The sequence below is a fragment of the Athene cunicularia genome (assembly GCF_003259725.1).
Source record: "Athene cunicularia isolate RWA chromosome 27 unlocalized genomic scaffold, athCun1 chr27_part1, whole genome shotgun sequence".
Taxonomy (NCBI): Eukaryota; Metazoa; Chordata; class Aves; order Strigiformes; family Strigidae; genus Athene; species Athene cunicularia.
In genome coordinates, this window is record NW_020799138.1 from 2,201,215 (window position 1) to 2,217,000 (window position 15,786).

The 15,786-nt window shown below is 47.8% G+C and overlaps 3 protein-coding genes across 3 annotated transcripts in view; 1 reads left to right on the plus strand and 2 right to left on the minus strand.

The window, feature by feature from the left end:
* Positions 1 to 1,558: 1,558 nt before the first annotated feature.
* UBE2Z (ubiquitin conjugating enzyme E2 Z) lies at positions 1,559 to 10,267 on the plus strand. Its single transcript, XM_026864760.1, has 6 exons — positions 1,559 to 1,627; positions 3,401 to 3,588; positions 5,565 to 5,676; positions 6,280 to 6,392; positions 6,935 to 7,025; positions 8,849 to 10,267. The coding sequence occupies exons 1-6, from the start codon at positions 1,562 to 1,564 to the stop codon at positions 9,017 to 9,019; spliced, it is 741 nt and encodes a 246-aa protein (XP_026720561.1). The 5' UTR covers positions 1,559 to 1,561; the 3' UTR covers positions 9,020 to 10,267.
* Positions 10,268 to 10,397: 130 nt separating this feature from the next.
* SNF8 (SNF8, ESCRT-II complex subunit) lies at positions 10,398 to 15,396 on the minus strand. Its single transcript, XM_026864759.1, has 7 exons — positions 15,343 to 15,396; positions 14,667 to 14,805; positions 14,265 to 14,369; positions 13,438 to 13,510; positions 12,616 to 12,757; positions 12,375 to 12,449; positions 10,398 to 11,939 (listed from the first exon to the last, which is right to left on the minus strand). The coding sequence occupies exons 2-7, from the start codon at positions 14,803 to 14,805 to the stop codon at positions 11,802 to 11,804; spliced, it is 672 nt and encodes a 223-aa protein (XP_026720560.1). The 5' UTR covers positions 15,343 to 15,396; the 3' UTR covers positions 10,398 to 11,801.
* Positions 15,331 to 15,786, minus strand: part of GIP (gastric inhibitory polypeptide) — a 3,626-nt gene continuing 3,170 nt past the window's right edge. The window contains exon 5 of the mRNA XM_026864607.1: positions 15,331 to 15,393. Within this exon, the coding sequence (XP_026720408.1) occupies positions 15,331 to 15,393 (63 nt within the window). The remainder of the gene's footprint in view (positions 15,394 to 15,786) is intronic.

The following is a 15,786-nucleotide window of genomic DNA, read 5'->3' on the forward strand; positions in this document are numbered from 1 at the left end:
GGCAGAGGCGCTTGGCTCGGCCCCGGTACCCTCGGGGCGGTAACTGCCCCCTGGGCCTCGCCACCCCCGCACCAGCGGTCCTGGCGACCTGGGTTCGGGCCTGGGGACAGGCCCTGGTCCCTGCCTGTGTCCTGGGGCTTTTCTGGGGACAGACCCAACGCCCTGCCAGGCCCCAGGACTCACCTTGCCCAGAATGGAGTCTCGCTCCTTGCCTGCCCAGGGGCCACGGACCTCTGTGCCACCATCCGGGGTCTCATTCTCCATCTGCTGTCACTGGGGCGTTTCACAGCAACTCGGGACACGGCACTAATCCTGCCTCAGGTTTGCTGGCTGCTCCTCGGAGATGCTGTTAAGTGGGGAAGGTTGCTGGCTTCTCAGTCCCCGTTAACGGTCGAGTTATTTATCCTAGACCTGCCCATAGCATCCTCCTTCCTGCTGGTGCCCACCCGTTTGGCTGTTCAGGCTCTTTAAAGGATCACTTAGTTAAAGCTGGCATGTCAATAACCTTTGATATAACGAGCAATATGGTTTTGTATTGTTAGACATGCTGGCACCGTTTCAACAAGTTCTTCCTCTTCCTTCGGAGCAAGTAACACTGCCTGCCAGGCTCTTGCTCATCCTTGTTCTAGAGCTTGTATAACGTCTTCCAAAGATGGCACCAGATATTTGGGCACTTTCCAATCCAAACGCCAAAAGCACTGACTTTGTAACCGTAGGCAGGAAGGCAAGGCGCTCCTGTTGCTCTCACACTTGTTCTTGCCCTGAAACCTCTCTGAACTCCGGTTGCTTCCCAAATGGGAAGGTCGAGTGGGAGCTTGTGCTGGAGCTTGGCACAGCTCCAATTATGGGAGGGAGGTTTTTTGGTGATGAAAGGTAGTGGGTGCCATTTGGTTTATCTGTAGACTGTTGTAGGTGGTTTGTTACTTCTCAGTTCATTTAGTCTGCATGCCTAAGGAAACAAGGCCATTGTGATCAAGTCTGTATGTACGTGCATCCTAACTACTCTTGAACCTGCTATCTGACTAAACCTGAGTTTGTCAGAGCAGTAAGGTTCTCAACGCTATGTTTGGGAAAAAAAAAATGACTGGGTATACGGAAGAGATGCTGTCAATAGTCTTGAGTGTGAAGAAGGAAAACATGAGGCGGGAAAATCATCCTTTAAACAACAGAATTCGCCTAACACATCTTTTAAACTACTATCTTAGGGAAGGGTTTATGGTTGGGGAAGTTTACACACTGGAGCTGATCTGTGGTAAAATACGAGGCAGCAGGTAGTCAAGGTGCACTTGGTCTGATGCTTCGTGTATTGATTCATTGAATGTTGCTTGTGCTCTTGAAATGTCCCAACTGGTTTTGGGGGATGAGTTGAAAGAGCTCAGCCAGAAAAGTCAGAGGCAAAAGAAAAATGTCTAGCTCTTTAGGAATTGCGAATTTCCATCTTAAAAGTCTGTCCCTATGCATCTGTGCACAGATTTGTCATCTAGAACGTTCTGTACCTTGAGGACTGTTGAATGCCAAGGGAGATCTTGACTAATTCCTGTTTCCTTTGTTCAGGGATATCATGTCCATTTACAAGGAACCACCCCCGGGAATGTTTGTTGTGCCTGATCCCCACGACATGACCAAGGTAAGAGAAGATTTGGAGCTGGTTCAACTTTCTGCTTCTCTGTGTGTTGCTCTTGGTGGCTGTTTTAAGGGTTTGCCCAAATGGGAGTATTCCATTAATGTTTTGAGAAAAGTCAGGATGAGTCTTGCAGGAGCATAATGAGGCTCCACGTTTCTTGGTGACACTGAGATGGGATGCATTTAAAATGTGAGGAGGCTTTCAAGAAAACTGGCTCTGTGGAGAGATACCATCACAGGGATCTGAGGAGCTTCCACAGATAAAGCCAGCTCTGCATGGTGGCCCTGTGAAGAACTAGTGGGCTGCTGCTCCAGCTCATTTCACCCTACTGATGGTTGAAAACAACCAACAGAACAGCTCAGAGAAGAGGGAGCCCCATGGAAAGCTCTTGGTCGTGGGGTGCTTCTCAGAGGAGCTGGAAATGAGGAATGTCCATTAGCCACAAGCAGTGCTGGAGGGTCTGTAATCCATCTGTGGAAACTGGGAGTGTTTAATTGTGAGCTGGTAGAGAGATATGTCCCTGCCCCCGGCCGTGGAGCTGCCGCTGGGTTCTCACAGGCACCAGGGTTGCAGGTCTGACCCAGGCAGCTGCTCCCACCATGCTGCCTCAGCAGAACCACTCTCTGGGGACACAGGCATGGCTACAGCCTCTCCTGCCCCAGTTATCCCCATCCTGGCTCTTGGTGTTTTCCAGGACTGGGAATTTCTGATTGTGTTGGAGAGAATGCAGTGAGTTGGGAGACTCAAACCATGTTCTTGACCCGGTGTGTTTTGTGGCTGGTGCTGCCCTTTCTCTGGTCTGGTTGTGCTGGTTTCTGAGAGTCGTGTATGTGTGTGTGTGAGGTTGCTTTGGTTTTCCTCTGCTGCACACTTCTCCCACCCCCCTGACAAACGTGGCATTCCCCAGATTTCCCCCAAATTCCCTCCATGTAAGCACCTGCCTGACTTAGGGCCCCTGGGTTTTTGGAGGTAGCACAAAGGGAGTGTCTCTGCACAGCCAACCCCCACCTGGGGCACTTTGCTGCAGCTCTGCCTTCCCTCAGCCTCTGGAGCTGAAAGTGCCAAAATGCCCTTCAACGAGAAATGTGGGTTTGTAGAACACCAGCCTGGAGGCTTTTAACTGAAATCCTGGGGAGGTAAGAGGATCATTAAAACTGCTTGGATCACTTGGGGAGTAAGCTTCCTTAATAGCCCAGAGGGAGCAGATTTCCTGGTATGCAATTGGGATCTATGAGGGTAATTACCATGGAGAGAATAGGGTCTTAATTTCGGATCCTGGCAGAGGAAATTGAGGGATTGGTTTTAATAAGACCGAATCAGCACGAGACCATAAAATTGAGGAATGCTCTCGTTTTGGCAGAAATTCTGAATTTTTTTTCTTTCTAAATTTAGATTTATTTTTTTTTTTTCATATTTGAAATTTTTTTTTTTTTTTTTTTTCTTAAAGCACAGCTTACCAGCTGAACTGTGATTCAGCCTGGTTTGGACTGTATAGAGATGTATGGGAGGCAGCTGTTGTGGACTCCGGCCAAACCTCGCATTGGAAACCTGCTTTGCACATTGAGTGTGGCGGAGGGGAGAGAAGTGTGCAGCAGTGGCTCTGCCTGACGAGGGGAGGAGGGAGGGTTGAGTATGGCCTGCACATGCTTGGGGAAGACGCTTGCCTCCGTGCTGCTGCCTGGGTGGAGGTTTCTTGCCTTCGGTTGGCTTTGTTGAGGATTTTGATGGTGCTGCACAATTTTGAAGTGGTGCGCAAGACGGGCTTTTGTTTTCCAGATTCATGCATTGATCACAGGCCCATTTGACACGCCTTATGAAGGGGGTTTCTTCTTGTTCCTGTTTCGCTGTCCTCCAGATTATCCCATCCACCCACCAAGGGTCAAACTGATGACAACGGGAAATAACACAGTGAGGTTTAACCCCAACTTCTACCGCAATGGGAAAGTCTGCCTGAGTATTCTAGGGTAAGAGGAGACTTTGGCTGTTTTATGGGAAATCAGGAGGTGGCTGCAGACTGTCTTCTGCCTCACGCATCCTTCTCAGCGCTTTCTGCCCTGATCTTGCCCCAGACATGTGCTTGGATGCACCTTTATGCTTCTGTGAAGTCATGTGCAGAATCAAGAGATGTAAAGCAGCACAAATCCCTCTACTGAAACAAGAGTCTAGCTTGTCTTTCAAAGCACCTGAGAAGGGAGCAGGGGAAGCGCAGAGCTCAGCGGATGCTGCTGCTTTTCTCCCGCTTCCCTTTGCAAAGCCTCCGACCAAGCGCTGCGTTTCTTCCGCTTTTGCGCTTTGCAGCCTGATCCTTAATGTTGTTTGAACGTAGGGTTTTGTGGTTTTAATTTCCTCTCTCTGTGTGGGTTTAAAAAATAAATAAATAAAATTAAAAGCCACTAAGAACTTCCTTGAGAGCCATTTGACTGCTCTGGGCTTCCACCTACACACTGTATGTGGGGCTGAGCGGTGGGTGTAATGATTTACAAGCACTGCTCCCATGCTGCCTGTTCAAACAGGCTCCACTGCTGCAAGTGCTTGTTGTTCCCCTGCTTGATTTTTAAACATGTGAGAGCCCCGATTGATTGAATAGCTCTTACAGCTCTGCCGGAGGAACCCTGGCCCTGGTGTGATATTCCCAACCCCAGCTGTGACAGTTTCAGTTGCCAGTAAAAAGAAAAGCTTTTGCTGAGACTCTGGACTGGTGCAGCTGGGATGTCAGTACCTGGTTCCTCCTGCTGCAGAGAGGTAGTGGCAGCAGCCAGGTGAGGAAGGATGCAGGGACAATCCCAGTAGGGATTTGATCAACCGGGGCAGGGACAATCCCTGTAGGGATTTGATCAACCAGCATGAGTCTGAGCATGAATGTGGTTACAAACCAGCTTTTGCTGGGCTGGTTTCAGCAGTGCGGTGCATGTGCCTCTTACACCAAAGTTAGTCCAAGGAGCTGATAGATACTGGCCCAGGGCTGGTAGAGAGATGGGTTGTGCTGGGAAACACTTCCCTCAGCCCAGGAGCCTTCCTGATGCAGTCAGCTGGATGCCGATGCCTGCAAAGGCCCGAGATGTGTAGGGCATGTCCGTGTCTCGGGGGTCTAAATGCCCAGCAGCTCCCATGCAAGCTGCCCTGTTGCTTGTTGTTGCAATTGTAGCCCTGGCATGGAAACTAAATTATTGAAGAGTGAACAAAGAGCCTCGGCCTTAGCAGAAACGGGAAGCGCAGAGGGAGCTGCGAATGAAAGGATTTAGGAAGAGCATATGTGGGTCAGCACATCCTTGTTCAGCTCACAGGGAGACGAAGTCTGTATCTGGAACTAGGATATTAAGGGCAAGCAGCAGAACAGCTTTTTCTGCTTATGCCATTCTGTGCAAAGGTTTTTTGCTACCCTGTGTGTATGAAACGGGCACCTTATTCCTATAGCAGAGCATCCGTTAGTGCTTTTGATGGCAGCCCTTGGGCTGAGCGTCTGCAGTACAGACTGTACAAGGGATGGTCTTGTTTGAGTCTTGAAAATCAGATTTCAGGTCTTAAGAGTTGTTGGTTTTGCCTTGTGGTAGTGCTGGTAGCTTGTGTTCTTCCAGGCTGCTGGGGGAGATGACAGCCACAGCGTTCAAATTCCCTGTTAAAATGCTCAGAAATATTACATTTCCTCCGCTCATCTGTGATGCCCTCTGTGTGTTAGCAGTGGAGGGAGGTTTACCAGACTCTCTTATCTTGCTCAAGCCAAAGTACTCATTTGGTTGAGCGAATAAACTGCTTTGACCCTGAAAACTTTCTCGGTGTCCAGTGCTTTCTATATCTGCAGCAGTTGTTTCTTTTCCCGTCGCACTTCTGTAAGGTGTAGGTGTGCTTTCCCAAGCTTTCTGATCTTTGCTAGTTGGAGGGATGGCGCTCACTGGGCCACTCCTGTGTTGTTAATTGATGCTTTTCTGTTTTAATGCCTCAGCACTTGGACCGGGCCTGCATGGAGCCCAGCACAGAGTATCTCTTCAGTCCTCATCTCCATCCAGTCTCTGATGACTGAGAACCCCTATCACAATGAACCCGGCTTTGAGCAGGTAAGAGTTTGAGGTGGATCATCTCTGGTTCTGCAGCGATTTGTCTCTTCCCTCCACCCTTGCTCCTGGTGGCAAATCACATTCTGGAAACGGGGACAAAAGTAGGTTATGTCGCCTGGCTCTTTTCCAGCTTGTTCTGCCTCTAGTTAGAGCTTGAGGGGGAGTTGCCAGCCAGCTCTGAACCAGAGGCTGCTTAGCTCATGTACGTGTAAGGTAACAGAAGAACATGAGGCATTTGAGAAGTTGCCGGGGAGATGGGATGGCTCTTCATTTCTCTGCTACATGACTCCTGAAATGGTTTCCTTGGGACCATGCAGGAACCAGACTACTTAGGTTTTCATGGTCTCCAGCATCTTGCAGAGAGGCAGGTTTCTCTGTGAACTTTTATCAGTCAACCTGTCTCCAGAGCTGTGTGAGTCCAAGGCTCTGGAGACGTGTGAGATCTTGCCAGTTTTTCATTTGCAGGATAAATTAGCTCAGCATACACAGAACAGACGAAGCTGTAGTGGGTTCATGCACCAGTGAAATTCATCGGGGCCCAGGAGGGAGAGACGAAGAGCCATTGCAGTCCTGTGGACTCAGTGGCCCAAATTCTGTTTCCAGGAGAGGCACCCCGGGGACAGCAAGAACTATAACGAGTGCATTCGGCATGAGACCATCCGAGTAGCAGTGTGTGACATGCTGGAAGGAAAGTGTCCCTGTCCTGAGCCGTTACGGTATGGAAAAGAGGCATGGAGGGGGTAGAAGGAAGTGGGTGTGGGAAAGCGGGATAAACTTCTCTGGTTGCTATTCCTGAGATCCTGAGAGTTGCTTCAGGGAAGAGCAAGTCTTAGAGTCTCCCTGGTCCAGCCAAGAGTCATTTTGATTCCCCTGAAGTGGATGGCTGCATCTGTGCGGCGCCCAGGAGCTGCTCAGTGACAAAGGCTGTGTTAATGTGCACAATGGCTGCATCCTCTGACTTGTGTTTGGGAATAAATGTGCCTTGTCTTATGGGGGAAAAAAAAATAAAATCTGGGAGGGAGGGGAGCACAGCTGTTGTGGAAGCATGTGCAGAATCTCTTCAGCTGCAGTGATGCTGCAGTTTGTTTCGTTCTGTGTCCTGCCTTGCTGGACCCTGTTAGTTGTCTGGGACACCCCATATGTGTGTCTCTGCCGACTACATGAACTGGGGTTCAGTGGGGATGGGGTGACCCTGGGTGATGTGACGGTTGTAACGCTGTCGTTTTGTGTTGATTGTTTGCTCTCTCATTGCATTCAGGGGAGTAATGGAGAAATCCTTCATGGAATACTACGACTTCTATGAAGGAGTGTGTAAAGAGAGACTTTATCTCCAAGGACAGACAATGCAGGTGAGTGGCAGACAGTTTTCTTGTGGATAACACGCTGCCTTAGTCAAGAGTGTGTGGTTAGTGACAATCAACAATGTGCAGTACCTGGAGCTACATGGGGTGGGTCTGGATCTTTTCTATGAAATGTATATTCTAACTTTGAATCAACCATGAAACTGAGACCTGAGACATTCCGGTGGATAAAACCCTACCGTCCCCAAGTTCAGAGTACACACGCGGTATTTTCAAGGCTGTTAGATTTCTGAGTGCTGGACCCAAGACACTCCCCAGGCAAGCAGGTACTTTGTTCAGTAGTCAACCCAGTATAGTTTGCTTTCATGTGGATTTGATGTTAAGCAGAGAGGGCACATGCAGGTTATCCAATACTGGTGGCAATTGAACTCCATTGCAGTGTTTTCCTCTTGGGTCACTGCTAGAGTTTCTCTTTTTCTGAGTTTCCTTTGCTTATATAGCAGATAAGAACTTTTCTCTGACACTTCTTGTTCTGTCAGGTGAGATCCAAAGTGGCCGACAGAGTCAAAAGTTACTTGGAGAGGAAGAGGTGGAGGAACACTGAAAATATGGCAGACACATCTAGACAGGTTGAATACAGGAGCCTGTTTCTGCAGGAAAGTAGACTTTAAAGGATAGATTGCCAAGCTATTTGCATATGAACAGATGTGTCTTCCTCCCTCATCAGCCACCTCTTGTCTGACTCATTGAGAAATTCCACTGCTAAGAAAAGATGGAGGTGGTTGATTTAATGATCTTGTGTCTCTGAGCCCTTTTTTCTTGTCAGTGCCGTCACTAGCAGTGTAATTCATAAATTGAAAGCATTTCCAAAGCAGGAGAGTTCATGTTTGGAGTGAGAAATTCCCATAAGGAACTTCTGTGCCTGACTTACAGCTGCAGAGAGTGCTGTGCTGAAGGCTGCTTAGCGAAGTTTGGTGACATTAGAGGATTATCAGGTGTTGCCCACTCTTGTTCCTTCTTCAAGGAGCCAGGGCTCAGTTGCTTTCTCCAGGCTTTGTGAAGATCAGTGTGTTGTGCTCCATTCCCAGAGGTAGTGACTGCCATGGCTGGTTTTCTATTCTCTTGTAAATAATAGTGCAGGAAGCATGAACACAATGTGCTGGAGAGATGGTACTGTTGTCTTCATTGCTTTGTATTTAAAATGAAGTCACTCCAGGCTCAGTAGCAGTCGAGCATTTGCCAGATGTGCTGTCTTGTTAACTCCAGAGCCACGTGTTGGCTTGTACCAAAGATTCCCATCAGAGAGGACAGTGTAAATTCTACCACCCCCTTACAGCCCTGACAATGTGTCTTCGATCTGGGATGGTGATAAAAGCAGCAAATGTTAAATAAGCTCCAAAGACTTTCTGACCTGGCCACGTCTCAGCTGGGGGCCTCGGTTAGAAAGGGTCTGTAGCACTAATAAAAGTGTGGCCAAGTCTTTGGTCTCTGGATTTTAGAGACTTATATTTGTAATGTTTTTTCTGCCTCCCTGGAGTGGTCCCGAGACCAAATCTCTGAAATAGTTTACTTCCTCAAAACTGATAGAAGAAATCCAACCCATGTCTGCTTGGCCCTTCATCTGTTTTTTTTTTTAAAGTTTGTTTGGGTTTGTAAAATTTCCCAAAAGAGACTCCAGACAGAAATTATCATCAGTCTTCAACCTCTGCCAGGACAGTGGGAAGTTAAGGGCCCTCTTCATCATAAAAAGGGATTTAATCCTTAAATCTTTGACCATTTGTTGCCCAGTTACTCTGCAGCTTGCTTCTTTCTGCCTCTTGCCAGAAGGATAACGGTCTGTATTAATGGGCTTATCTATGGTTTTCTTCCAGGATCCTTTCGGTGAAAAACGAGGCCACTTTGACTATCAGTCCCTATTAGTGCGTTTGCAAGGAATTCGGCAGAAGGTGCAGGAGAAACACCAGCAGGAGAATACAGAAATAGACTCTGAGAGCAGCTCCTCCGAGACAGAGACAGACACTCAAGGTTGCTCTAAAGCTTAGAGCTGCGTTAACAGTGGAGAGGCCAAGCCGTGGGGATGTTCTGTCTTCACACTCTAGAGTACCCCTGACAAACTCGACAACCAAACCAATGCCAGAGCGGAGAAAACTTCAGGATATCTTCTGTCTCCTTTTACTGCTCTGGTGGATAACGCTGAACGAGAAGACTTCATGCTAGACAAAGCCAAGCTTGTGACAGGCTACTCTTAAAAGGTACTTACTATGCTAGAAAGCTGGAGCATGTGGCATCAGGTTATTTTTTGGAAACACCTACACTGGTTGGGGTTTTTTTGTTGGTTTTTTTTTGGTTATTTTTCTCCATTTGATTAAAGAATGAGATCCAGACTGCGAATCCTCTTTACAGCTTTTCTGTTCCTAGACAGTGAGCCCTTCCCTGGGGCCATGCTGAATGTGGAGCTGTGGCTGTAGGATGAGGCCAGGGTATGACAGGGCCCACGTACCGTGTGCCCAGGCAAAACCTTTTTTGTGCGGGTTGGGAGAGAGGGAGCCTCTCTGCTCTGGGGAGCCCATCTACCTGATGTCTTTCTTCTAGACACTGTTCTAGACAGACCAAAGATAAAGAGCAGTGGTGGAATCTGGGCTCCTTTCTGAAAGCTTTATTTAAGCCCTGGGTGACTTCATCCACTGAGACTTCAGGCGTAAAGGGGCAGATAAAAAGTGGAAACTGCAAGAATCCATAAATCAAGTGCAGGTGTGTTCATCCTGGCGTTTTGGGGAAGGGAGGGTGAGAAAATAATTGGTCAGAGATGGGGGGAGCACTTAAAAATAAGTCTAGTTTGTGTATTATTTTTTTAAGGTGTTGATTTGAATTTAGCATTCTAGAAATACTTTATTCTGGCTGCTCTGAATGGAGCTGTTTTGTTTCCTTAACTGAAGTACTCTTTGCTTTTCACCTCTCTAGTCAGTGTAATATTTTATTTTCCTCCCTTCTTCCTCCTGCCACCTCGCTCCCCACTGCTACCTTGTTCCATTGATTGAAACGCTAGAAAAAGGGGCAATTCTAGCTAAGGAAGCCACTGCTTCTGGGTGGAGTTCTGCGGAGGTGTACGCCTTGTTACTGACAAAATTCCTTTGCCAAACTTGGCTGAGCACAAGCTAGCCGAGTGTTGTAAAGTTTAACACTTCAGTGCTTTGAACGTTATAAACAGCAGCTTTTTACTGTGAGCGAAGGCCGGCCTCTTGGAGAGGTGTCTGCTGGCTGCGAGTGCCATTATATTGAAGATGTGTTCAGTGTAACTTGGGTGGAGGTGAAATACCCAGTTTCTCCAGGTAAACGAACCTGGTGATGATTGATTGGAGCAGTATGTTTTGTTGATAAAGAGTTTGATCTACTTTTTTGGTGGGTTTTTTTTTTTTTTGGTTAATATTTTTACGGGAGCTTTGATAGAAAGCTTAAGCACAAAGTTGCACATTGTCCTGGGCCCTCTCCTAGTTTCCTTAAACACCTTCCCACCAGCTCGGCCCTGTTTCAGACTCCTGATGGTGGTGGGAGAACTTCCAACGCAGTCATCTTTGTTCTAAAAAAGCGCAGAAAGAGGGGCCAAAAGACCCCCGCTGTGCGCTGTACAGAAAGGCAATGCCCCATGCGTCACTGAATTCTTCTCAGTCTCTGATTTATATCAACTCTTGCAGAACTCAGAAGCCTGCACGAGGCTGCTTAAGCAGCTCTGAAAAGCTGAAAGGTGGAAACATTTCAGAATTGTTAAGGTGCCATTTAACAACTTGGGAACCTTTTTTTCCCTTGAGCAAGCAAACTTCCCTGGGTCTGTCATTGGCTTGATTTAGACTTAAACCCTGTCTTCCCTTGAGGGAAAGCTGAACTTACATAGGACTCACTCAACACATACACCAGACGAGAGTAAATTAAAGCGGTGTTCACCTTGAAATGAGGTCTTGGGGAGGCAGTGGGCTCTCCTGAGAAGTCATGAGCTGTGTGCTACTTCGCCGCCTCTTTAATCCCATTGTAAATGTCACGTTGTTTTTCACCATTCCGTAGCATTGTGGGTAGAGCTGTGACTCTGCTGCCTTCCCAAGGCAGAGCTGGTTCTGAAATCTGTTTGTGATGCATGTGGCGTTACCATCCACCGATACAACGAAACAAGAAAATGCCTTATTGTGGACACTATTCACATAACTAGCATGTGGCTGTAAAAGAGTATTAGTTTTATAGCTCTAATGTTGTCTGTCCTACCATTTCTGAATGTTTCCATTTCAAAGTGACAATCCTCAAATGACTGCTCTAGGCAGAGATGTTTTAGCAACAGATTTTTAGACCTAATTGAGTTGAAAATATATGCACAAGAGTCACTCTTAAGATACCTTGTTTATATACTATTGTACATAAGATTTTTTTTGTGCAATAAAGTTTGTTTTGGCAGAATCTAGACTGTGGTACTCCTTAGTTGAACAACGACTCATTCACAGAGCAGAGAGGACTAGCGAACAGTTTCTCAGTGTCACTGCTGGCTCCAAGATTCTTTAGACAGAGTCACATTTGCATCCTCTGAGATGGTTGCAATAGCAGCTTAGATAATTTTCCTCTTGCTGTGACAAGGTAATCAGTTGTCTGTAACATTAAGTGGCATTTCCACCCACAATACAGGAGAAAATTCAGAGGTAAGCAAGCATGAATTGGCCCTATTAAACTTTTCAAGCTAGACACTTTTTACAAAACTTTTATTTGAAGTCCACTGTCCCTGTGTTTCAGGTGATACGCAAATAACCTCACAAGAAGAATCATATACAGGCGCAGAAAGCGTAGCAGTCAAGGTATTGCCTCCTGGGCTTCCTCTGGAGTGATTTCCTGAGAGTACAGCTCTGTAAAGAGAGCAGGCAGCCAGTACTGAGGTTCTCCTGCTGCCTGCGTATCCAGCCAGGCCATTCCTTCCTTCAGCAAGTGTTCCTGTACAAACAGAGAGGAAACTGTGAGTGAAACTTAACTAAAGAGCTGAGAAGCCATTTGCAATTGAGGCCTGACCCCACATCTATTCTAGAGTAAGGGAGGGTGTAGAACTTGGACTACAATAATTTTTACTTAAGCAGGAGAAATATAGTTCAGACACCCAGCTATGCCTGCCCTGCGTGTTTTGTAAGACCTGAGCTAACAAGATCCTAGTTTTAACGGAGATTAGTGAAGCCACAGGAATATCTGCAGCTTCTGAGATTCTGCTTTCCTTAATCTATGTTTACACAGTGTGTACTCTGCCTCTGGTCTACCAGTGAGCTTAGGATCCCCCCTGCATGACGTGATAACGCAGCCCCAGCCAGGCGTCGGCTGCGGGAGCAGTCACTGCACTGTCACTGAACTCCACCCTGCACGTGAGGCCTTTGTACATACCAGCACTTGCTTTGCACGTTCTGTCTCCCACTTCAGGCTGGACCTGATCTCACTGACTGTCACGTAGCCCTTTTTCTGAAAAGAGAGGAAAAATACTGTGTGCTTATAAAGACTTAAGTCTGTAGTTTAGAAGAGTGTGGATAGTTTTGCCTACAGGCCTGGTCTAATCTCAGTTCCCTGTCACAGAAGCAATAAGGTTCTTTCAAACTGGTTGTATCGAGCCAGGAGATTTTAAAAATACCTCTGCCAGTTGCAGGACGACAGTGTGATCCATGTTCAGTTCAGCTGGTACCGACTGGACCAGATACGTTCCACCAACAGGGATAATCCCAAAGCCACTCCCCAGGACCTTCAGTTTCTTGATTGCACGAAGGAGATCATCCCTGAGAAGCAGAGGTCAATGCAAGGCTTTGAAGTGAGAGTCTCTCTCAAAACACACACTACATTCTGTGAATGAGGAAGACTTGACGTGCAGAAGCTACGAGCAGTAACAGCTCCTTGGAGCTTGCTGCAGTACCAGGTAATCAACAGCTGAAAAAAAAGTTTTGTAAAGCAATTTAGAATTAGTTGGCATATCTGTGCCCCCTTTCAGAAGCACAGACTTGCAGTAGAGTCACACCTGTAGCACCCGAGCTGCAGGTGCTAAATTCTAGATTCAGCCCCAATTCTAGCTAAATTCTAGATTCAGCCCCAATTAGTGATTGTGGTGAGTAGTGTCCTAAAGGCCACTTCTGTAGTGACACCCATCAGCCCCTTCCTTACAGCTCAGAAGACCAAAGCCGCTTCAGCAGACTGGGGCAGAAAGAGCTGGGTTTGCAGGGAACTGTCTCCAGCTCCAGGCAACAGTCCTCTGTGCCTCAGGGCTCCCAGAGAAAGCACACTGCTGCTTTCTGAAATGGTCAGGCCGTTAATTGTGGATCACGTGTTACGTGGCTCCATTGCTAGAAGTCAAATTTGAAGTTCAATTAACAGCAGTGCCTACAAGTGCTGCTGAGATCAGTCACCCTCTTTTCTTCCCCAAATGCTACTTGATTCCCCTTTCCTGTAACATGCAGACACTCACTGGCTGACATCCTGAGCAAACTTCCCCCTTCCCTTCAGCACTTGCTGATGAAGTTCTTCCAGTGTTATCAGACCTAGGAGTCAACAAAAGGAGACAGGAAAGCATTACAAAATTCATCCAGCAAGAGCAGTCAAGGATCCTTTGTGCGTTTGGCACTGGCTTACCCCTGCCTTCCCTTTTACAAGCGGCTGTTCATTGTTCCCAGTATCCAGCCCCGGGTGAGATCAGCATCGAGTCACTTCTGTTCCCAGAACTAACATGCAGCTCAGCTGTTGCCTTCTCCCACAAATGTATCAGACTCAAGTTTCAACTGGCTTTGCTGTAGCCCATTCCTGGTCTCAGATTGCCCTTTTGGAGCAAAGAACATCTACTATCTTTTCATGAGGCACTTATCACTGGTATTCCAACTCTTCGGGATATTGCTGTGATCCTTTAGAGACAATCTTACTGCCAGGCTCAATGCTGTAACTTAGCAGTTTTGTACTTCAAGATTGTAATGGATCCCTGCACCTTCCCCACGATACTGCGAGTTATGGTTTTGTTACCTACACAGGGCAGAGCTGGTTGATTTCTGAACAAATAAAGCTGGGTGATTACCAGTGGTGTAGCTGTAACATGTTACAGAAAGCAAACAAGACTTTTGGGGACAGTGAAGACAGAACTGCCATCAGTAGTTTGACATCTGCCATCTGTTAGACAGAACTGAGATCAGTAATTTGTGAAATCTAGTAAAGAGCACTGTACTGAGCCCTGCGACTCATTTTCCACAGGGAGATATCCTCCTGTTAGCTCTATCTCTTAGAAAGCAGACACAGTAGGATCCTCACCTCCATTCTGGTGTTTCAGAGCCAGGCAAACTTCAATGATCTGCACACCCAGTTCATAGTAAAAGTCTCCAACTCCCAGCATTTCTGACCAGAATCCCTTACCAGCTGTGAAGCAAGAAGGGAAAGCGATTGAACCACTGGCAAAAATATCCTTCCTTAACAGTTACTGGTGTGACAGACTGCTCACAAACCTCGCTGTGAGAACTCTCAGATCTGTCGGAGAAGAGTCTCCATTTTGGTTACTGTTGTCCCATACCCTTTTAAGTAACACCCAACAGTACATTACACTGATTCACAAACCCCAGGAATCAAAACACCATTAGCTCTCCTCAAGGAAACAGTTTACAGTCTGAGAACAGTGAGATGAGTCCTTAGTCATTAACCCCAGTGCCTGTCCCTCACATGCCAAAGGATCCACTCCGATTGTTGCACACATATCCTGGAACTGGACCCGGAACTCGGGGTTTTTACGGATCTCTTGCTTATGTTTGCTGGCAAACTCTTCTAAGTTGGTCTTAAACATGTCCAGCTGCTTAGACATCTGAAAGAGAATCGAAGTGTTTCTGTCTTAGCACTTATGTAACGCAGGTTTTGCATAAAACACAGCCCCCAACAGGCATTAAGCGAGCAGAGTCCTCAAGAAACACTCAAGTCTCTGACATGCTGCCTGCCCAGTGGTATCAAAGGAAGGAAACCAGAAAAACTGCTTGATTAAATGAGAATTCTCCACGCTTTTAACACTGAATTCAAACCAGTGTCAAGACCACAGTGGAGATAAGGCAAAAGGTTGTTCTGAACAAAGAGACAGGCTGCGAAGGGGGGGCAGCAGTTATTCTGTGGTGTGCATGGGGTAAAACCAGTTCTACAGAAATGTGTCGCTGAGGTCTCAGGAGGCAGAGCAAGACCTGTAGCACACACACATCACAGCTCTCTGATGGCAAGGCAACCTAATGGGTGCCATCCACACCTCTAGTGGACAGTGCTCCAGACACTGAAGCAGAGGAGGAAAGGAAGCCCAGGTTTGCTGGGCTCCCAACCACCGTTATTACCGCTGCCAGGACAGGCGTTAATCTCCCACCTGGGCCAGCTGATCCTCAGCCAAGACCGTCCCTCGCTCCTTGTACTTCGCCTGCAGGAGGAAAACACGATGATGGAGACAGTGCTGAAGGGCAGCTGGACCAGAAACCACAGCCGGATGAGGGAGATGCTCCTTAAGGAGGGATGAACCGGGAGGACGCAGAGCCCGGGGCTCTGGGCAAGCAGGGAGGCTGCCAGGAAGCTCATGGCACCCTGGGCTTGGCGCTGGGCTGGCCCCGGGCTGGGCTGGCCCCACACCGAGCCTGGCACCCCCGCCACAGGGTCGGAGGGGCCTGGACCCCCTCACACGGGCCCGATGGGGCCTGGCAGCTCCCCCCACCCGAGACTGGGGGGCCTGGCCCCCCCTCACACGGGGCCTGTCGGTCCCAGTCCCCTCCCTCGGGCCTGACACCCCTCGCACCGGCTCTGACACGCTCCCCCTGGC